The following is a 22,968-nucleotide window of genomic DNA, read 5'->3' as shown; positions in this document are numbered from 1 at the left end:
AAATTGATGTGTGTGTATGTGTCTGTGTATGTGCGCGCGGATATAAATTTTCGTCGACGATTTCGGGAATACGGATGAACCGATTTGAATAATTCAAAAATTCGATTCGTATTGATAAGGAGACGTGCTGATTAGTTTTTGGCAAAGGCAGATCTACCCGTTCCGAAGATACGGGGCAAAAAGTGTCAAAAACGGTAACTCTGTTTTTAAGATAACGGAGGGTCCGATTTTAATCATTCAAAAAACATTTTACTTGTCTTGACAAGATGAAGAACTGATTAAATTTTTGGGAAGGCAGGTCCAGCGGTTATGGACTCTCAATAAAAATAAATAATAAGTTTAAAAAAATAAAATAAAAAATAAAAAATAAAATAAGTTTAAAAAAATGTCATTAGGCGGTCAAAAACGTTTATTGGACATATGTACATCAAATTATCAGATATTTTATAGAGATTTTAATAATGTGTACACATTTTGTGCAATTTTTTTAGGCCCATACCAAGATTTTTATTTACGCTACGGGAAGTTCCAGTAATTTGCCTTAAGGCACGATGCCATGCACCCCACTAGTTAAAACTTAAAATAATAATTGTTAGTTCCAAAACGAATATCAAATTACAACAAAAATTTTTTTTCAAGAATTGAGCAATCACACACATAGCAGAACGAAATCTTAGATTTAAAATTAAAAATAAATGTCTACCTTTCTAAAGTTGATTCATATTTATTGCTACCATCTAAAATTGCATTCTGAAATGAGTTTCGATTTTCTTTCCTAGAATCATTACTATTCATATTACTTCAATAGATTATTAATAGTCGTATTACTGAAAAGGGTATTTCATTTCTTTATCGTTATCAATTGTGTCTATTATAATTTATGATTATATGCTTGAAGCAAGAAATGGGAACACTTTCACAAACAAGTTTTTTTCTGCTTATCTGTATAATGTCTACTAGTGAATAATGATCTATTTTAATTTCTGCATTTGATGTATAATCGATAAGTGAAGTGATTTTTTGATTTAACATGAAAGTTTATTTTGTTGATTGTGCTCTTATTTAATTTTATAGTGAAAATAGAATTTTTGGATTTTTTCTTGCTAAATAAGTCGAATACATTTTGCTAAATGTATAATTGTTATGAAATATGTGTGGTAAATGTTTCAATTCAGCGTAGAATGGATTTTTGCTTAAATTCGACTGAATATTGATAGTAGAAAGTGGAACTCTATATTTTTCTAGAGCTTTATAAACGCTAGGAACGTGAAGCCATACATATTATACGAAGTCTTGAATATTGCAAATTTAATTCGCCTGCGATATATGCAAGGAAAATTTTCTTATGTCTACAATTCGTTTCGTTGCGTGATTGCCATGCTTAAATATTCTACAATTTTTGCGGAAAATGTTTGTTTCTTTGCCGTATAGGTAGTTCTAGTTCAGTAATATAATTTCAGAAAAAAATTAAAAACTAGTGGTGCATGGCATCGTGCCTCAATACAAATTGCTGGAACTTTTCTTACCGAATAAATATTTTAAAAAAGCTTTAATTTTTTTGAACGCTTTGAAAAAAAATACATTTTTGAGAATTTTGGTATTTTTAAAAATTTAGGCTTTTTTGAAAAGTTCGAATAATAAATATTCTTTTATATTCTGAATTTTTTCGAAAATTTTGAATTTTTGATGAAGGTATTACTATTTTAATGCTTCCTGTGATTGAGATTTTCAAATAAAAATTCTTCTCATACCGCCTATTAATCGTTAGTAGTATTTTCGACATGAAATAAAGCCAAAATATTTTTAAATTACTTCAAAGATATTTAATACTTTTGATATGGCTGAACGTGTGTTGCATTAAAAATTGTTTATTTTCTCACGAGAATATATGCATTGATCATAACATATATAATTTTATGTGCAAATCTGCTAGAAAACTATGCTAATTATAAAAAGTTAATATGAGATTTCGTCGTTACGTTATTCCGTTACAATATTTGTGTACAATTTGTACACTTAAAAATGTAGTTATATTGTATTATTGCCCTGGGCGTTGAATAATTCTAAATAATGAGCAGAAATTAGAAAATTCTCTAATTAATCTGTATAATAATTTTAAATATTGATTTTATTGATATTTTGTTAGAGTTAGCTGAAGGAAATACATTTTGGCTTATAAATCTTTTATTTTATTTTCTACATTCTTGGACACAATTAGAATAGTTCGTTGCTCTTCAAGCTAAGTATTTTTAGAATATATGATTACTTCATTAATCTTTAATCAGTTGAAATTATTTATCTATGCTATCTATTAAAATAAATTATTTATCCTATTTGAATTGAAAATTTTCTGAATAGTGTGATATAGCAGAGAATATTCCGGATAACTATACAGTTTTTAATAAAATAAATATTACAGTATTTTTTGTAATGGACGACGTAATTTGCAGTAGAAATTTTTGCTACTATTTTATTTTAACTAGAAAACCATAAAAAACTATTACCAAAGTTTCTCGTCATTATACATCTACTGGAAGATTGAAGAGAAAATTTCCATTATATTTATCATAATTTATGAACTATTCACTGGAGCAGTTACACAGTGATTATATTGTTTATATAATAATAGTAATTATAATAATTATTATTATTCATTTCTCTATTATTATATAATTTATTTTATTGTAATTTAGTTAATTTTTATTTGTATGAATCATTTTCATTTATTCACCTTTATTTATTCTCTTTTTATTAAATTATTTATCAAAAAATACGATTCGCTAATTTTATGTTTTCTCGACGATTCAAGCCATTCTGAATCGAATGAGACCAATTTTAGAAAAAGTATGTATGTGTGTGTAAACAGATTTTTTACCTTAAATTGAAGTTTTCTCAAAAACAAAAACTATATTTTTACAAAACTGTTTTTCACGATAGATATCTTGGTCTTATAGAACATACTGAAATATTGCGGGCCTACTAATAATAATTAATTTTCAAAGGTTGCTTCTGTGATGTGATAAGTCAAACATTGTCAATTCATTAAAATGTGGAATAAAAATCCACAATTTTAGGGCATACAAGCACATGCAATATAATTAATATAATTACAGACAATTTAAATGTGTTTGAGAAAATTCAATTGGAAATTGCATTGTTAAGATTTAATTGAAAGCTAAAACTTATTTTCGAAAGAAACAGTTGAAAATTTAATCTAATTATCTAAATCCCAATTTCGATCGATTATGTCAATTATTACACCTATCAGGAAGTTTTTACATCTGGCCTTGAGGAAAATGCCACTTTCAACTAGTTATTGGTTTGCTTATTATAATTACCATAAGTGCTATTATTAAATATATTAAATATTATTATATATCATGGACTTATACATGCCTTAATGATAAACTAGTTGCGTAACTAGGATCAAAATTGAATCTAATAGGCTTCGACTTAAAGTATCTACAATGATATCTATTCATTCAATATGTGCAAATGTTATTATATATCTAACAATTTTCAACTAGTACTATTCGATTAAAGTCTTTATTAATTAACAACAACATCTTTTAACTAATATAATTTAATTAAGATAAAAATCTTCGAACTGGATCCCACCAGATGCTGCTCGCTTGTTGCTCCATTGATTGCGTAATCTGATTGTTTCATTAATGATTATCGCATGTGCAATAAATTGCTTGCGAGCTTGATAACGAATCATTAATTATAATTAACTCTGAGTTAGTTTCCTTCTAAGATTACTATATCAATCTCGAACTTTTTTCATGGGAAATTATAACTATAATGCGACTAAATAGTTTATCATCGCATATATAAATATGCGATAAAATAATTAATTCATAGAAAGTCTCTGACATGATAATTATATGTTTATTATAATGAGCTTGATAGACTTAATATGTAATTATGCATTTAGAAGAAAAATTAGTTTCTTGCTGAATTCAGTGTATTTTAGGTAGGAGATAATTAATAAATTTACTCTTGATAAGACTCTTGATGCTATGAAATTAGTGATATTTTTTAAAACAATGTTTTACAAACCCAAACTAAATCTTAGTTTTTCTATATCTACCTATCAATCAACTTCGTATTTTAATCTTTGAAAGCAAAAGTTTTGAAGCAAAACAATGTATTAGTCCTTTTGCTACGAGCGTCGCCTATAGACAACACCCCATGACGATCTGTTTGAACTGGTGTCGTTTATAGACGGCATCCACAGTGTCGACTTTCGCTTCAGGATTTATCAGTATGACTTAAATTATTGAGAATTCTAATTTGTTGTCGGTCGAGCCGTTTCTTTGTAGTTTAGAAAAAGGTGTTAAACTTTTCGTCCACATTTAAGATCATACTACCGAATCGATTTTAAAAAATCAAAAACTGTTCGAAAGATATTAGTTGGGAATGATTCTGATGAGTTTTAGGTGAAAATCTACCGAGTCGTTTTCTTGTAATTAACTGTTGAAAAAAAGATTAAGCCGATTTTTATGAAACTTTTTTTAAAACTACTTAATGAACATACTGAAGCAAAGTCCTGCGGAAACTGGTTCAATTATAAAAATTATTGATTTTTGAACATTTGCTTTTAGAAAATACTCCGAGTTACGCGTTCGTTCATTTTCAATTATGTGTAATAAATACACTCGAAATACTTTTAATCACTCATAAATTAATTTATTTTTTACTGATTAAGTCCATTATTTGCACATATCGGAGAGTTCATGTAACTTGCCTCAAGACAAAATACTAATACCAACTAGCTTAATAATAGTTGTTAAATTCATAAAGTGGAAGCAATTTCTGTAATTCTAGTTTGCATTTACATTGAAACTTGAAACAAAATGCTTAAAAAAAACGTTAATGTGTAACCTATTAGAATTATATATTGTCGGTGGCATTAAAATAGGAATTGTAAAGTGTGTTCTAACAAAATCATTCGATCAATTAGGTATAAAATAATTTTATTTTAATTTAGTTATCTGACACACATTTTAACTAATTGTAAGTGCGAAAGTACAAGTACAAGATTTTTTGTATTTTCAGGAATGTAATTATTTTTTAAATCAATCTGATGAATGATGATTTTCCAATATTAAAATTTCAAATCGATCTAAAATTTACATACTTACTTTAGAATATGATGCAAAATGACATTCAATGTCATGCAGTTTTTTGTGAACATATTATTCATATAAATTATTTATGAACTATCGCAAACGATTTTCGTTAGAAATAACTACAAAAAATGCGTATAGAATATGCATTATGAACCATCGTAAATGATTCTCCTAAGAAATATTCGGGAAAAAATTATACAGAATAACATATCTAGATTTTTTTTGTCAATCAAAAGTATATTTAACCTAATAACAGGGCGTATGTTGTCTCTATAATTTCATTTGTTTATATTTTATTGATATCAAATGAATGAAAAACTATAACATAGTTTGTCGATCAAAAATATACGCCTCATCCGCACATAATTTTTAAAGACGCCTGTATGCGTCCTGCCCGGTTAACAGGTTAAGTAAATATCATTAATGGAAAAAATATTTAGCATTTACAAATTTTATTTATGTGATAAAAAAGAATCATGCCACTATTCTGATAAGTTTTCTATTAAAAACAAATTCTACATCAATAGTAGTAAAGGAGTAATGATATATCTTATTCTGAATGGCATAAATAAAGTGGAAGTTTCGCAATTTGATAATATTGGATTAATCTCAACATTAAAGGCGACTGTACCGTTAATGTTATTTTGAAGCCGGTCGCGTGGCGATTTATTATTTTTTTGCTATTGCAAGAAAATTATCTTTCATGTTATTATAACAATAAACAATCTTCTGACCTCGACTTATCTAATAATATGTCGCGAATTCGAGCGAATCCATCCCGTGGAATATTTGCAAGATTTACTTCAAACATATTTTTTTTCAATATTTTTATATCTCAAGTTAAATGGGCCATGAAATTTATCGTATCATATATAAGGTTCGGATATGGTTCAATTTTTTCAAGCAAATAATATTTCAAAATTTAATTTTAAATTGATAAGAATTACTGATTTTAATTAGTTGGTTACCATCTCGTAATCTGATTATTTAATTCATTAATTAAAAATTAATAAAAAATCCTGATAAAAATCTAATGAATATTCTGGTTTAACAAAACCCAGAATTTAATGACAAAGGGATAAATAAGGTAATTGTAAATAGATTTATATAAATAAAAGGATAAATATGTATCCTAGATAATTGGAAGTAGATATTGCATTTAATTTCAAGTATTTACGAAATGAGATTCTGGTAATAAATAACCAGAGTTGAATTTAATAAATGTTCATATATTTACTTAATAAATATATAACATCGATTTTATTTCCAATTAATTTTAAGATAATGAAATCTATAAAAAGTGTTCATATTGTTATTTGCAATATTGGCCGACAGTAAATATTTATAAAATTCTTTATCCTAAATATAACTCTACTATAATTTGTGTAATATTCAATAATTTTTACAAATGGTTCAGTAAATTGTAATATTCCATATGCACAACTGCTTCTATAAACATGAACATCTGTGCTCTAAATATTAATATACAGTTCTACACTTGATATGTTATACTGGCCTCTAATAATATAAATATAGTAATATATCATTGACACAAATCTTAAAATATACCTTTCCTGCTTTATTTAATGTCAGATAAAAAGACTAATACATATTCACTACGATTTTAAAAGCTCTAGAATATTAAACATTTTGTTTTGTTCTACTAATTTTCTAGAATTTTGAAAATCTAAATTATTATTACCATATTTAGCGTTGTATACTATAGAAGTACATGTCACAGTATTAAAAATATCAACATAAAATTAGGTATGTTTTTTTTTCTGTTCAATGATATATTTTCAAGAAACAACAAATAATAAATGAAGAGGATTTTGTGTTCTCAAAGCTATTTTTTTAATCATACGTTTTTCTTATTGTGCATTTCAGGACAGGTGTAACATTACCTTACTGTATAATAAAATAAAAGTTTGCAAAAGCTTCCCATTTACATTTGTACGCTCTATTATTTAATACTACAATATTATAAATTAAATTATTCTCCTATAATTGCAAATACCAATAGTCATGAACTTATATTTTAATCGAACGAATTCTACGATTCATCGAAATTATTATCACAATATACACATACACATGATTTAGTAGTAATCTCTATCGTGTTATTTTTAGCTTCTTTCTAAAGATATAAAAACACTTAAATTTTTACTCTGGAATTTGCATGTTCATTTATACATATGTTTATGTACACACGTATGTGTTCTATCTATTATGATATAAAGTCATTCAAGAACTTTGAGAATATTTTATTTTATCAATGTTTTATATAAATTTTTTTTTGATTTTACGAATTCAAGTGGTACCCAAAGCATTTTTTACATTATTTAAACATATTTTAGCATTCATTGATACTCAAATAACTACCACATCCAAGAAAAAAGTTACTTGTATGAATTTAATTTACTTAAAATATATACACACCTGAAATGTATGTAGCACTTAAACTATAGTAACAAATGCTTGAAATAATCTGATTGTGTTACAAAAACTTATTTTATTTAAGTTTTTATACATGTAGCATGTATATATTTTAATTAATAATTATTTATATGCTTGATATTTGTATCGAAGATATAAAAATGCCACCATGTACATTCTAATCCTAATGGAAAATATCTTACTCTAACTTGACTTTGTCCTAATACTAGTGAAATATTTTTGCTCTTAGCTATTTCGAAATTAGTTTTTTTTTAATTATATGATTTACTATTATACTCAATATAATTGTCCCATCATAATATTTCTTTACTTCTATATTTACCAAGTATTTGATATGTTATGTTATATTGAAAATGTCAATTTCTGAATTACGGAACTGTAAACGATGCTGATTCAAGTAATATCTAGTTTGAAACCTTTTGACCCCGTACATAAATCAGTCAAAAGATTTCTACTATAGTAATGTGATGCTTCAAAGAGCCACGATTCGATGTAAATCCATTTTTTCTAAGATCTGTAATCAAGCGATGGCTTTATTTTATAATGATTTATACAATGTACTATTTTCTTCATTGTATTATAATGGAATTATCTATTAAAAAGTGATAATTGTGGCTAGAAACAAGTTATTACTCTAATATGTGTTTAATATAATACTATTTAAAAATTACTTATTTTCAGATTATATTGAAATTGACTTTATTATTTCATGTAATATAATGAATTATGGTAGAAATTATTATGTATGAGAATGTGCGTGAGTGTTATATTTTTATTTTTTTTAATCATTTCGTCATTATTTGAAATTCCGATTCAATGATTTAAATGAATAATAACTATTTTAAATTAGCATTATTGAACATATTTCTCAAATCATTTACTGTATTAAGAGAAGATAATCAATTTTTTCGCTAAATTCAATAATTATCTACCCTAATAAATGTTTTTTATCGTTATATTTTGGATCTTGCTATAAAATCAGAAATCCTACGGTTTCATTTTATAGAAAAGATTAAATAAACGTAGAGTATTTCAGAATTTCATCCGTTTGAGCACCTCTTGAAAAGGTAAATGTTGATTTTGGAAATGCGTTGCACTTTACACTAGATACAACACCATATTCAAATATACTCCAACACAATGTGTCCCAAATTAATTTTCCATTCGATAAGAGTCCAATAGATATGTTAGTTTTTGTATATTATCTATTGTACCCGTACTATCACAAATTATTGTTCCTAAACCTTTAATGAAGTACAAATATAATATGATATACTATTCACATTAGTTTGTAATGATATTATTCATTAATACTATGTGTTAGTTTTAAATGCTGATAATTTTTAACTATCATTTAATATAATTAATATAAACTTTTATTGACTTTAAAATTATAAAATTTATTTTAATAATTTATAGAGTAGCAATATGTCAATATGATAAGAAAGTGCCAACAATAAAATAAAATCGACATGTAGTATAAAATTTGTATTATCTTTATAGAGTTTGTACATTACTTGAAATTTATTTATTTAAAATATTTTTTAAATGGAGATTTCGCATTCATCTTCAAAATTATCATCGAAATCGTTAATAAAAAAATGAATTTTGTATTCTGATTTAATTTTTGAAGTTTAAAACAGAGTAGAGCGGGCCTTGAAGGTTTACGGGAAAAAAGGTTCACCACCGATATCTCAGAAACAAGTAAAATTAAGAATTTTTTAACAACAATATTTGAAATAGAGGGAAAAAGATGTATAATCAGCCATTCAGCACCTTGATTTTTTCGACGTTGCTGTGGGCAGATAAACGCCAAATGTTTGAAAATCCATAACAAATGTATTTTCTTTCGTTGTTAGTTTTTTTTTTGGTATTGAGCACTGTTGTTTAGTTTACGAGACCTTAATATAATTTTTAAGTATACGTTATTTAATTCTTTTATAAGATGTATTGTAAGTTTTGAATTAGATTCAACAGTTTTTTTTATATAACCTCTATAAAAGCTTACATGTGGGTGGTGTGAAAAGGACCAGCTGAACCTTTAACCTGACAAAAGTGTAAACCAGAAAAAATAGTGAATAAAAAAGTTAAAGGGGGCAATTTTCACAGATAAGTTATTTAGTTATCCCAACTCTGCTGATGAATATTTCTGAAAAAGTATCAGATCAAGATTGTATACAGTGTTTTCTCTATAAACAATATACCCATGGAATTTATGTTTTATTTTGATTGAATAATGTAACTAGTATTTCGCAAAATCCTTTTAAAATTAGAAATAAGACTATGCATCTGGTTGCCCCTTGGTAGTCCCATTTTACCCCGCCTAAAGTAAAAAAGACCAAGTGACAAATTTAAAAAAACAGCCAAAAACACATTTCTACAATGATTAATTACATGTGAGTTTTACTGAGCATAGTCAGATAGTTGTTTGGTATGTTTCATTGTGATATAATTCGTTTGGTTTTCACAATATAATTGCACAAAGTCAAATTGGACCTTTGTGCCCCCGCTCCACCCCATAGTTAAGTTTCTGTGCATACAATGTTGAAAATGATTAGGAGCTCTGTTTACGCAAACAATATAATACAATATAATATGTACTAGAGAAAATTATGGCTCTTTGAAAAAAATCAAAGAATGCCATATTTTCAAGCGGTTTACTATCCATCTCCTAATTTTTAGTCTGGGTAATTTTCAGATGCATTTTTAAACAATTTAATATCCATCAGCTATGAAATTTACTGGTGCATTTTTAGAAGGTTTAGCATTCTTCTGTTATAAAATTTTCGGCGTAGATACTTGTCCGATGCATTTTTATACGATTTAATATCCTGATGCTATGGAATTTTCAACTGATGTAATTTTCTGATCCATTTTTAAATGTTTTAACATTCTGAAGTTTTTAGCCTAGGTAAATTAAAGATGCATTTTTATACGGTTTTCTATCATTTTTTTTACTGAGTTTTGAGCCTATAAAAGTTTCAGATGTTTTTTTTAATGGTTAAATATCCTCCAATGCCATTACCAGTCTAAATATTTTCTAGATGAATTTCTAAACGATTTGATATCCTTTTATGAAATTTTCAGGATTCGATGCGATTTAACAAACTCCTCCTATGAAATTTTCAATCAGATAAATTTTAGATGCATTTTTAATCGGTTTAACAGCCTTCTCCTATGTAAATTTAGGTTTTTTTTTAGAGTCTTTCATTCTCTTGATATAGACCGAAACGTATGGATCTAATTAATGTGCAATTTTTAATTACTCAGTATATCTTATATATAAAAATGAACCGCAAAATGTGCACATAACTCAACAACGCCTGGGCCATATTGGCCAATTCTTTTTTTAAAATATTCGTTGAAGTCCTATAATGGTTTTTACGGCGGGAAAAAATCGAATTATTTCCGGAAAAACTCTAAAACGAGCCCTTTTCTTTTTCTCATACAAATGTTTTCTAACTAAAACGTAGAATCAATTTGATCTTTATTGCTATTATATAAAGTTCATATTAAATTACAAGCAGTCACTATAGATTCCTTCTAAACGATTATGCGGATTTTGATAAATCTTTCTGAAATTTGTTAAGAAAATTTTCTAGGATGTATGTAATTATAAAGTACTGGGATTTATGTGCAATATTGTAGAAATAAATGGAAAAATTGTAAAAAACGTCATTGTTTGCATTGAAAACAAATGAAAGCTATCATCTACCAAAAATTTCAATTTACTTATGAACCTAGACAATGAATTTATGATTATGAATAAAAAGAATGAAATGTCTCTATTATTATTGCCAAAAAGCAGCTGAGATGTGCTAGAAATTAAAATAATATAAAACACAGTATATGTATGGCAGATTGAATGATACACATATGAACAGGATATGACAGATTAATTCACTTGAAATATGAAATTAAGTATTAGGTAATCAGCGCCGGTTAATGCGATGCATGCGAAAAATACGAGCGCACTCTTTAGGGGGCGCCAACACAAGATTCGGTTATTAAATTTTCAATATAGTTTTTTTTTTCAATATATAATTTCTTTGCATCTTTTACTAATCTTTCCACAATATTTTTAAAATTCGTAAAATTTTTACTTTATAACAACAAATGGGAAAGTAAAGATGTATATTGAACACATACAATTCGGCCCTCACGGTATCGATTAGGAGAAGTTTAAGATGCAATTTTGGATATCTTAAATAATAAAAAATTAAATTAATTTAATCCTGCATGAAATACCAGTGTTATGTTATGGTTATGGTTGTGTTATACCGTTTAAAAGACTTCAATTTCCAATATAGTGTGGGAATTGAGACTCATCATTTTATTTAAAGCAGTTCTACATTTAACATCGCTCATATTATAAATGTACATGCATTTTGGCGTGAAGAGTAATTTAAAAACAAAATATTATTTTTAGGTAAACGGTAAATATTAGTATATTACATTAAAAAATTGTAGACATGGGTACAGGGCAACATCTGTCGGGTCATCTAGTTATATGTAACTTTCTTGTATCAATTTTCGTTTTACATTACCTTATCTCATTATGGCGATGAAAGCCAACCTAAATATGTACAAAATAATAATATTCTCCACCCAAAGATCTCTTGTCGATCAACATGAACGGAAATCAACTGAATTGTTGATGTTTGACATACAAAGAATCCCGTGGAAACAACACAGATCACGCGATCAATCCTCACTATGTGACAAGTGACATATAATGAGACCTTTTGCACTGATATCTACAATTCGATAAGCTGGTACACACAATTCCCCATATATAAATAAAATTCATGACCGATCACTTTACTTGTTCAGTACACTGTTGAAATTTGTCTATAATACAGATGAGACCAATTGAGAAAAATTTGAATAAATTCGGTAGTGTCACTTGATGATAATTGACATATTTACCCATTTGACAATTTCAAATAAAATAAAAATTAATATAAAATATTTTTGATAATAAAAAAGTGAATATTAATAGTGAGAACATATGTTTCTGTGTTTTAACCAAAAAACCTAAAAATCTTGAAAAAAACTTGTGCATATAATTTACAAGTATTTATTATTAAATGCAGTATCTTTTTGCATCAACAACCGGTAACTAATATCCGGAAGGATATGCTAGTCAAGAACTGGTTAATTACCGGATGATATTTTTATATAATTTTTTTTTAAAAAATGTTTGTGCTCAGATAAACGTGAATTTTATTAAACTATCATTTCTTTAAGAAATCTATTTATAATCTTTTGTATCAAAAGAACTATTTATTATCAAAATGCCTGCTGGAGCAGTTACCGGAGTTTTATCCGCAATGATGGTCGTGGCGATGACCAGCTTAGCGCTAACTAGATCTAAGAGAGGAGAAATTATTTCTGATAATTATTCACCAGAAATGGATTATGGTTATGATATTTCTGGAACTCTAGAAGTCGAACCTCTAGACAACTATTATAGTAGAGATTTAGGAAAATATGCCACGACAGAAACTAGCGATTTGTTGCATATGATAGCTAAAGATCCTAGGCACAGACAGTACTTAGCTCGAGAAAGCAAAAATATTGAAAATTTGGAAAGAAAATGGAATGTGACAACTGTGGAAAAACGTAGGGAGAAAGTAAAAGAGGTAGAAACCAAACTTTTTTTTTATTATTATTATCTCTTTTATTTACAATAGTCGATCGAAAAGGGACATTGTATACTACATAGGCATGTTGGAAAAAACATCTCCGTAGTTGTTTTTTCCATTCGATATAAAATTCACAATATTTTATTGACAATTATATAATTTTAACTATTTACTTATTGAATAATTTCTTATAAATAATGATTAAGTGTTTTCCATTTTTTATCAGGAGAGTTGATGGCTTAAATCTCAATCTTCTTGGATAGTTCTCTGTTATCAATGAGTTTGCTAATGTATTTGGGTGACTGATTAGCTTGTTTCTACACTTTTGTGCTGTTTTTGTTATTACTTCATTTATGGTAGGTGTATTCGTGTCGGCATGAATCAACCAATTGGGAACATATTTTGGAGCTCCTAAGGCAATTTTCAAAAATTTGTTTTGAAATTTCTGTATAATTTCTATATTAGTCTTATGAGCACTGACCCACAATTGTATACCATAACACTAAATTGGTTTGAATAAAGTTTTATATAAAAGTAGCTTATTGTATGAGCTTAGTTTGGATTTAGTCCCTAGTAAACCAGCTTTTTGGTTTTTATCTCCAGCTGTTGTCTCTTTTTTTATATGAGTTCGCCAATTAAGTTTTCTATCGAGGTATATGCCGAGATATTTCACATGGTCTTCTTGAGGTACTTATAAAATTTTAAACTTTTCTGTAAATAATAAAGCAGGTCTTGAATAAGTTTTTGTTTAGAAATTTAAGACCAAGATTATAAGTTTTTAACGTCCTAAATTATGTTACTGTTTGTTAGAATAATATAAGATACTTCTGAATGGTATCTGATTTTTTCATGCTATGCTATTGCACTTTTCCAAAACTAACAATAATTTTGCTGTTAAATTAAAAACTACCTTGAATCGTGTTGACTTACAAAGCACTGATATAATATGTAATATAGTATATAATAATATAAGATTATATTATATATCATATTTTATATATGTACGTCTACTGAAATTGGATTGATATTTAATAGTTTATAATTTTCAAAATTTTAATTATAAACTGCAAAATACATTAATTTAAAGTATTAATATAAACAGAAAAACGACTACTCTCTTATTTTATTTATTTATAATAGAATCTTTTTTTTAATATTTGATTTTGTATCAAAAAACTATTTGCCACGAATACTTTTAGTATTTTATTATTTTACTTGTTTCATTAACTATGAATATGATGCTTGTTTGACATAAGCAGAAAAATTTATTTTAAATATGTTTTGAAATTAGTTATCTAACTTTATATACTTCTACACGCATTTATTTATTTAATAATACAATATCGTTATGTAAATTATTATTATACATTATTCAATTTTATTTATTTAATTGAAGATAAATTTAACTAATAATATTTGTATCTTTTTTTTAACTACTTCGTACTGATCACCCATTTTGTATTAACACTATTAGAAAATAACTTTTCAACTTCTTAGCAAATATTTAGGTCTATTTTTTTATGTATTGTGTGATCGATTCGAAATTTTCTGCCGGAAAATTTTGGTACAAAACTATTTAGATCAAAGTTTTCAGGATATCTGACAAATTACCATTTCGAATTCATAATATCTTCAATCTGAAAATTAATATTTGATTTTCTTATTATAACATTTGGTACAAAATTATTTGGATCAAAGTTGTTAGAGCATCTTGACAAATTAACATACCGAATCAATATTATCCTCAATCTGAAAATTAATAATGTATTTATGTACGTAATTATAAAATTTTTCAATACTCTCTTTCGATAATTCAGGTTGTTGGTTATAATTTAACCCTTGTAGCTGTGGACTGTATTAAACACTGATTTGTTTGTATACTATGTAGTTGTTGCAGTTCTTATAACAATCACTGATTTGTCACTAAGTTCTAATGAAAGAAGATATATTTATTGATTATTTATTAAACATGTTGTTTTGCGGACTTTACTTTTAGAAGTGAACAATTAGTCTTATCTATCCCCTCTACTAGGGGTAGCAACCAACCCGTGTAAAACTCTCAATGCCATGAAGATTGTCATGGCCAATATAACCACCTTCATGACCAATATAATAAAACGAAAATACGTTCGAACAAATAATATTTGAGTTCCTTATAACTTTTAGAACTTTCTTTCTAAATTCCTAATGACAATTACTATAAGTATTTATTTTTATTTCTTCAGATGATGAGACATGCCTGGGCCGGCTACGAACGTCATGCCTGGGGTGCCAATGAAGTCCGTCCAGTATCAGGAGCTGCACATACCTCGTCAATCTTTGGGTCTGCATCCCTTGGTGCCACCATAATCGATAGTATGGACACCTTACTTGTCATGGGAATGACCGAAGAGTATGAAAGAGCTAGGAAGTGGGTTGAAGAGGAATTTACCGTGGACAATTTGGTATGTTTAAAAAATTGATAATTGGTGAAGATTTTTATCTTTGTTGGCATCTTTTACAAACTTAGCGTATACAAATTATAAAATAGAAATCTTAAGTTAAGAATTTGGTTTGTCAACAAAATCAATTAAAACGTACTTATAACAATTTACATTTCTTACATCCTTTACTAAAATAGTTATTTACTAATAATTTAGCAATCATCTTTAGAAAACTGATTATTGTTGTATACTTTATTCAAAATTATTTTTAAATAATATTTACAACGTTTTTAATATTTTAGCATATGTAGTAAATTAATTGGTTTTATTATTACCAATATTACGATTCATTATTAGATTAGATTAAATTTATTAGATTTTGAGGTTTTTACAATTTTACATTTTGAAATAAATTAAAATCACAATTTTTAAATTTAAGAAACAAAATCAAAATACAAATAAATTGAAGAATGCTTGAGTAATTTAATATCTTGATGGTATGAGGCTACATATTATGTCTTAAATTAGAGCATCTTCAGAATATAAGTCCTGTTATCCGATTTCTTAAGAAATAATAAATAATAATAAATAAAAAATAATAAATAAGAAATAGTCCGGTTTCTTAAGAATTTAACATCTTTTCTGAAAAATTATTGAAACCTATCTTATAGTCATAGCTTATAATCATCTTATAATAATTAAATGTTTTGGTTTCATCGCAATAATAGATTTCAAATTATCGTTCTACAAATTATATCATAACATGATCATAACATAGAGTGAAGATAATCCGATAAGGGAGAATTCTTGCAAACAATGATCCATTTCTTAATTATAATTTATATCCACTCAGTTTTAATGTCGAATTTGTCGCAAAAAGTTCTATATATATATATATATATATATATATATATATATATATATATATATATATATATATATATATATATTGACAAAGTCTAATAATCGGGCATAACATCAATAAAAAACATGAATTTCTTTCAAAAATTTATTTTAAATCCATACGTTTCGGCTATGATCCTAGCCTTCATTCAGTGGAAACTAAAAATAAAATTAAAAACTAAAACAATTGAATTGGAGTGAAAAGAAGAAATAAAATAGTAAATAGTACTTACAATTAGTTGATCTTAGTGTTAAATTGGAAAATTTTAATAATCCATGATATTAGGATATGGTAATGCACTACACTATGTATTATAAACATTAACTTGATATCTCGTATTTTCACAAAATACTGATTTGAAAAAATCACAAAATGGATAGTGTGTTATTCGTAGACTGGTGGTTTTATTTTATTTCTTCTTTTCACTCCAATTCAATTGTTTTAGTTTTTAATTTTATTTTTAGTTTCCACTGAATGAAGGCTAGGATCATAGCCGAAACGTATGGATTTAAAATAAATTTTTGAAAGAAATTCATGTTTTTTATTGATGTTATGCCCGATTATTAGACTTTGTTAATACATATGTCAACATCAAATTCAGAATCACACAATATATATATATATATATATATATATATTCCTATTGTAATAGAACTCTACGTCTGAAATTCAATTTAAAAAATATTTAAGATTTGGTTCAACATACGAAAGGATCTAGAGAATAATTGTTTCACGATTATTGTTACTGCTGAAGAAAGTAAAATCTGCTACCATTAAATAATATTACTATTTTTTTCTCAGAATATCGAAGTGTCCGTATTTGAGATGAATATTCGATTCATCGGTGGCTTTTTGGCTTGTTATGCTTTAACGGGCGATGAATTATTCAAAGAAAAAGCCAAAGAAGTAGCAGACAAGTTGCTTCCTGCATTCCAAACACCCACTGGTATACCTCATGCTCTGGTCAACCTCAAAACTGGGGTAAGTGAAATATTTGTGGTCGAAACTTTTTTCTGTATTAATATAAACAGAATATAAAATGTATAAAAAGAGACCGTGTTGCTTATGCTACAAATTTTGATAATTATATTTATAATAATTAATTAATTATAATTGTTCATTAGTTATATCATGATTAATTAGAATTATCAACCAATCATTATGCAGTTGTAATCGCAACACTTAACTTTCAACGTTTTTGCTTATGTTATTCTATTTCTGTATTAAATAAGGAAATCAAACATTTTTTTCAGTCTATTCAATATTTTAAAAAATTGAAGACTGATCAACGAGAACATTTGAATGTTTTAGTTTAAGTTATTTTTATTTTTTCAGGAAAGTAAAAAATACCCATGGACTGGAGGATTTTCAAGCATCTTAGCTGAATTTGGAACGCTCCATTTAGAATTCACATATTTGAGCGATATAACTGGTGATGAGATCTACAGGGACAAAGTTCAACACATTCGTTCAATCATTAAACAAATCGATAAAGTGAACGGTCTTTATCCGAATTACTTGAATCCAAAAACTGGAAAATGGGGACAACGTAAGTTACATTCATTTACAAGGCTAGAGGTAGTAAAATCTAAATTAATTACAAGATAAATATAAATTAGAGGGGCTAAGTTTCCCACTTATTATTAGGGCAAATCAGGCAGGTTACGAATTCCTTAAATGTATAAGTAATATTGAAGATATTTTTTCAGATAACACGGAGTTCTTTATATGAATTTGGTCGATTTGGGTAAATAAAATAAAGAAACAAGACGTTTAATAATTTAGAAATAAACAATACTCTTTACAGAATAATAACGTTTATATTTTGTAGGCAAGAATCATTCTAGCGTGAATTTGTATTATTTAATTGGAAAATAACTTAATTTGCGTGTTTCCAATACAATGAATAACTATACTTGATGTATTTAGTAGAGGTATTCGGTATTAAGTAAATCTCAGAGTAATTAATTAACTGATATACACTGTAAAAATTACAAACTCCTCTACATATCCTTTATCATATATATTTTACCTTCGTGCACCTAACTGGACGAGACTATTTTTTTGAGTAATAATTTTAAATTTGAAACATTGTACTTAATTATCTGGTTTTTGAGTATACGAGTATATACGTATATTCTGTCTGTTTTAATGTTTCTGGCGTCGTGTATTTATTTTTTTTTTTAAAAAAAGAGTGTGCGTAATTTTCACACGCGATTGAAGTAAAACTTATTTGCTACTGTACAAGATGGCATTTAAGTAAAAATAAATACATCATATAACAATTTTGAATAATATTTATTAGTAATATGATAACACTCGTGGATGCACATATTTATTAGTGTCACCCATTATACACATTTATATAATGATAAATTATAAATTATATATTTATAATAGCATTAAAAATACGTATAATACTTAAAATTGTGTTTGAAGAACTTCATGTAAATAAAATTAAATTACAATCATTGATTGATTGTATTTTTTTCATTTTCGCTGGCGGTATCATCTCATTCTTTGGACAGCTGTAATATCTGTCTTGCCTAAAAAAATATTTTCTATTTTAATAACTTCACAGATTTATAGAAACTACGAATAATATAGAAATAATTTGTAATCAATAAACTTACGTTTAGTTCACGAAACAAATGTGTAATTTATTTTATTATTTTCAAGGAACATGGTAAAATATTCTTCTGATTCAGGCATTTTTCATTAAATCAAGATTTGTACTACGATGTAACTTTAAAATGTTTATTTATCTTTTTCGTTTTTCTTGTTGATATCGGTACGTATACAACGTTGATGCCGGTACGCATTCAACGACAGATCTCTATTCACATACGCGAAGACCAATCACAATCGACCCGTATAGAAACGATATCATCGAGTGCGAAAGACGAATCATTGGCATTATAGAAAACATTTGCCAATTTTGAATTTTTAATATTAATTACCTCTTTTGCTCTTTTCCAGATCACATGTCTCTAGGAGCCCTAGGTGATAGTTTCTTCGAGTATCTTCTTAAGGCTTGGCTTCAGAGTGGTCGGCAGGACGCCGAAGCAAGAGTCATGTACGACGAAGCGATGGCTGCGATCACCGAAAAAATGATCAAGCGATCGCATCAGTCCGGATTGACTTATGTCGCTGAACTTAAATACGAGAAAGTGGAACACAAAATGGACCATTTGGCATGCTTTGCAGGTATAATCTTCTATATATATAAAAATAAGTCGGGTTTTCCTTCCTGACGAAATAACTCCAGAACGCACAAACCGATTTCGAAAATTTTACATTCGTTGGAAAGGTCTCGGGCTCCGCAAAGTTTATATCTAAGAAAATTAGTTGTGCATTACATCGTGCCTTAATGCAAGCTGCTGGAACTTCACGCACCGTAAAAATTCGAGTAATGACATTAGTGAGAATTATCAGAATTATGCTTGGTTAAGTCAACGAGCAATTCTTGCCGCAAAGAATAATGATGTACACGCCCTGAATTTCACCATTCAATCAAAAATTGCTGGCGATTTGGTGACATACCAATGATTCTGACTGGTCTTCCGTTTGACTTCAAACGATTGCAATATCCAGTTCGCCTTGCGTTCGCAATAACATGTCGCAAGGCCAATCGCTTAGTGTTTGCGGGATAAATTTCAAATAGATCATTTAGAAAATCATTGTTTTTCACATGGGCAGTTATACGTTGCCTGTTCACGAGTTGGGAAACCATCCGCTTTGTTTGTGTTAACGTCAGACCAAAAAACAAAAATGTGGTTTACCAAAGAGCACTTCAATGAAACAGATAATTTGCGGATTCACTTTAATTATTTAGAGAAGTTCAACTAAAAAACACTTCATTTTTGTAATCGAAATAAATTCATTACTGTTGTGTAATAAAATCAAATTTTACCCTTTCAAATATAAAACAAACAAATAATTTCTTCATCTTTCTCACGAAACCATCTGGTGGCGAAACGGAGTTCGTCGGGTTTGCTAGTATGTAATAAGATAGATCAATTTACATAATACTTTGTCCAAGTTTTTGCCAAAAATCCTGAACCAACTAGAAATTTATAAGCTGTTTGAAAAATCATTTGGTAATAGATCTGATTAGTTTTTAAATATTGATTGTTTTTTAATTAATCATTATGTTCTCAAATGACAAACTGCATGGTGAGAGTTATCGACTAAATGAGATCATCCTATAAAATTATTGGTCTATGAAAATTCATGGAAGTTAGCATTTTGGGCCACGCTCTGTGTATATTCTTTTCTGTATTTTGAATTAATCAGGAATCAAAAGCGAAAACTTTATTTTCAAAATTAGCTGTTGCAGATTTGATCGGTAACATCTTACTATAAAGATTATCTACACGTATCGGGAAGTGTATGCAAATTATCTTAAAGAACATTCTTATGTACATCACCAATTACTCTCATTAACTTCCCGTAGGGTAAGTTATAGTAATGGGCCAAAAATCGAAAATGAAAGTTTTTGCATTTCTTCACCTTTTGAAGGTTTCTGAACATTTTGGCATACATCGTAAAAAATGGATGTGTGTGTGCGTGTGTCCGCATTTTTTCGTCCACGTTTTCAGGTGCACGGATTTGAATGGTTCAAAAAACATTCGATTTCTATTGATAGGAAGATGTGCTGATTAGCAAAGGCATGTCCAGCCGTTTCGGAGATACGGAGCAAAAAGTGCAGAAAATAAAAATCGAGTTTTTGAGAGAACGGAGCATCATCCGATTTGAATGATTCAAAAAACATTCAATTCGTAATGATGGGGAGAAGTGGTGATTAGTTTTTAGCAACGGCAGGTGCGGCCATTTTGGTGATACTGAGCGAAATGTGGAAAAAATGGCAGTTTTCGAGAGAATTAAGCATCTGATTTGAATGATTCAAAAACTTTTTGCTTCTGTTGACGAAACGATTGCGTTTGGGAAAAGAGATTTTTTTTTCTCATTTTTTTTGGTATCGAAAATAATTCGAATATTAATTTTAATTATTGCTGACGTTCTAAAGTTCACTTATATACTTCAAATAATTTTAACTTTGTAATTGGGTTTATATAATTCTTATAAATATTAGACAATATTCTTTATTTTAAATTTGATTGATTAAGTTTTGTTTATTTTATTTGTTTCTGTAAACATAAGTTACAGTATTTATAATAATCTATTTGAAAACATATAATATTCCTCGAATATTCCATTAAGGTATGGGAAGTTCTAAAAATTTGCCTTAAGGCACGATGCCATACACCACTAGTTTTGTTATCAGATGTGTTGCTAATTTTTACAGAATAGTCGGTATAAATCTTTGCTATTTGAAATATTTTGCGAAATCAGTTAATTAAATATATAGATATATTTTAATATTGTATTTTATTAATTTTATTTCTTACTTTCACAGGTGGTTTATATGGACTTGGTGCACAAACTTTGCAAAATGATGTGTCTGATAGTTATTTATTAATTGGTGAGCAACTTGCAGCCACTTGCCACGAATCTTATGATAGGACACCTACAAAACTTGGTCCAGAGAGTTTCAGGTAAATTATCCAAATGGTAAATTTTCCATTTCATAAACATATTCATTAATAAGCGAGTTCAATTTTAAAAATTGAATATTTTCTATAAATTTTGAATTTATTGGCAAATGTAAATATTGGGCTTACAAATTATTTCTGAAATAGAAATTCTTAGAATTCTAGATACTATAAAAGTTTAGTTCAAGAATTAAAATTATATTTTATAGATTACTGAATGAAATTTGCATTACACCTATAATGTTTAAATTAGTTGTAATTTAGAGCAGAGAAGTGAGAAATCTTATTTTCTGGGGAACTCAATATTTATTAACGAAAGTGTACTATTAAAATTACTACAAAAACGAAATTTTTTGATCTTTGCTATACTAAATAGTCATTTTTACTCGTGTTTTTTACTATTCTTTGAAATGGTGTATCAAATGATTTTTCTACCGATATCGATAAAGTATTTATTTAATTTCTAATGCAGAGCATTTGATTATATATTTATATTACTTATTTCTGTAGATTTACGGAAGCAGTGGAAGCAAGAGCAATCAAAACGACAGAAAAATACTATATATTAAGACCAGAAACGATTGAAAGTTACTTTGTGTTATGGCGTTTAACTAAAAATCAAAAATATAGAGATTGGGGATGGGAAGCAGTTCAGGTATATAAATAGTTCCATATCTTAATCATTTATCTAGTTTACAATAATTATGATTATTTTTACAAATCTTCAATGAATAACTTTATTATTTTTGCCCAATTTCAGTTTTCAATTTTAATATTATTTTAAGATAATTCTTTCTATCATACTCTTAAGATTTTTTCGTTTAATTTGAAAATGTAGTTCATTAA

General features: G+C 27.5%; 1 protein-coding gene across 2 annotated transcripts in view; it reads left to right on the top strand.

The window, feature by feature from the left end:
• Positions 1-22,968, top strand: part of LOC113370007 (mannosyl-oligosaccharide alpha-1,2-mannosidase IA-like) — a 75,662-nt gene that overhangs the window by 52,124 nt on the left and 570 nt on the right. Inside the window, exons 1-7 of one of the 2 annotated variants that reach the window (XM_026610644.1) lie at positions 13,004-13,237; positions 15,466-15,684; positions 17,369-17,548; positions 17,903-18,116; positions 19,547-19,774; positions 21,987-22,125; positions 22,633-22,777. In XM_026610644.1, coding sequence (XP_026466429.1) covers positions 13,007-13,237; positions 15,466-15,684; positions 17,369-17,548; positions 17,903-18,116; positions 19,547-19,774; positions 21,987-22,125; positions 22,633-22,777 — 1,356 coding nt within the window. In that variant the 5' untranslated portion in view covers positions 13,004-13,006. Of the gene's footprint in view, positions 1-13,003; positions 13,238-15,465; positions 15,685-17,368; positions 17,549-17,902; positions 18,117-19,546; positions 19,775-21,986; positions 22,126-22,632; positions 22,778-22,968 lie in introns of those variants that run through there. The other variant, XM_026610645.1, reaches the window with a different exon arrangement.

This window comes from Ctenocephalides felis, unplaced genomic scaffold (assembly GCF_003426905.1).
Source record: "Ctenocephalides felis isolate EL2017-DRISC unplaced genomic scaffold, ASM342690v1 CF-g0.4_SCAFFOLD_01492, whole genome shotgun sequence".
Lineage (NCBI taxonomy): Eukaryota > Metazoa > Arthropoda > Insecta > Siphonaptera > Pulicidae > Ctenocephalides > Ctenocephalides felis.
This window is presented reverse-complemented; position numbering and strand designations above follow the sequence as displayed.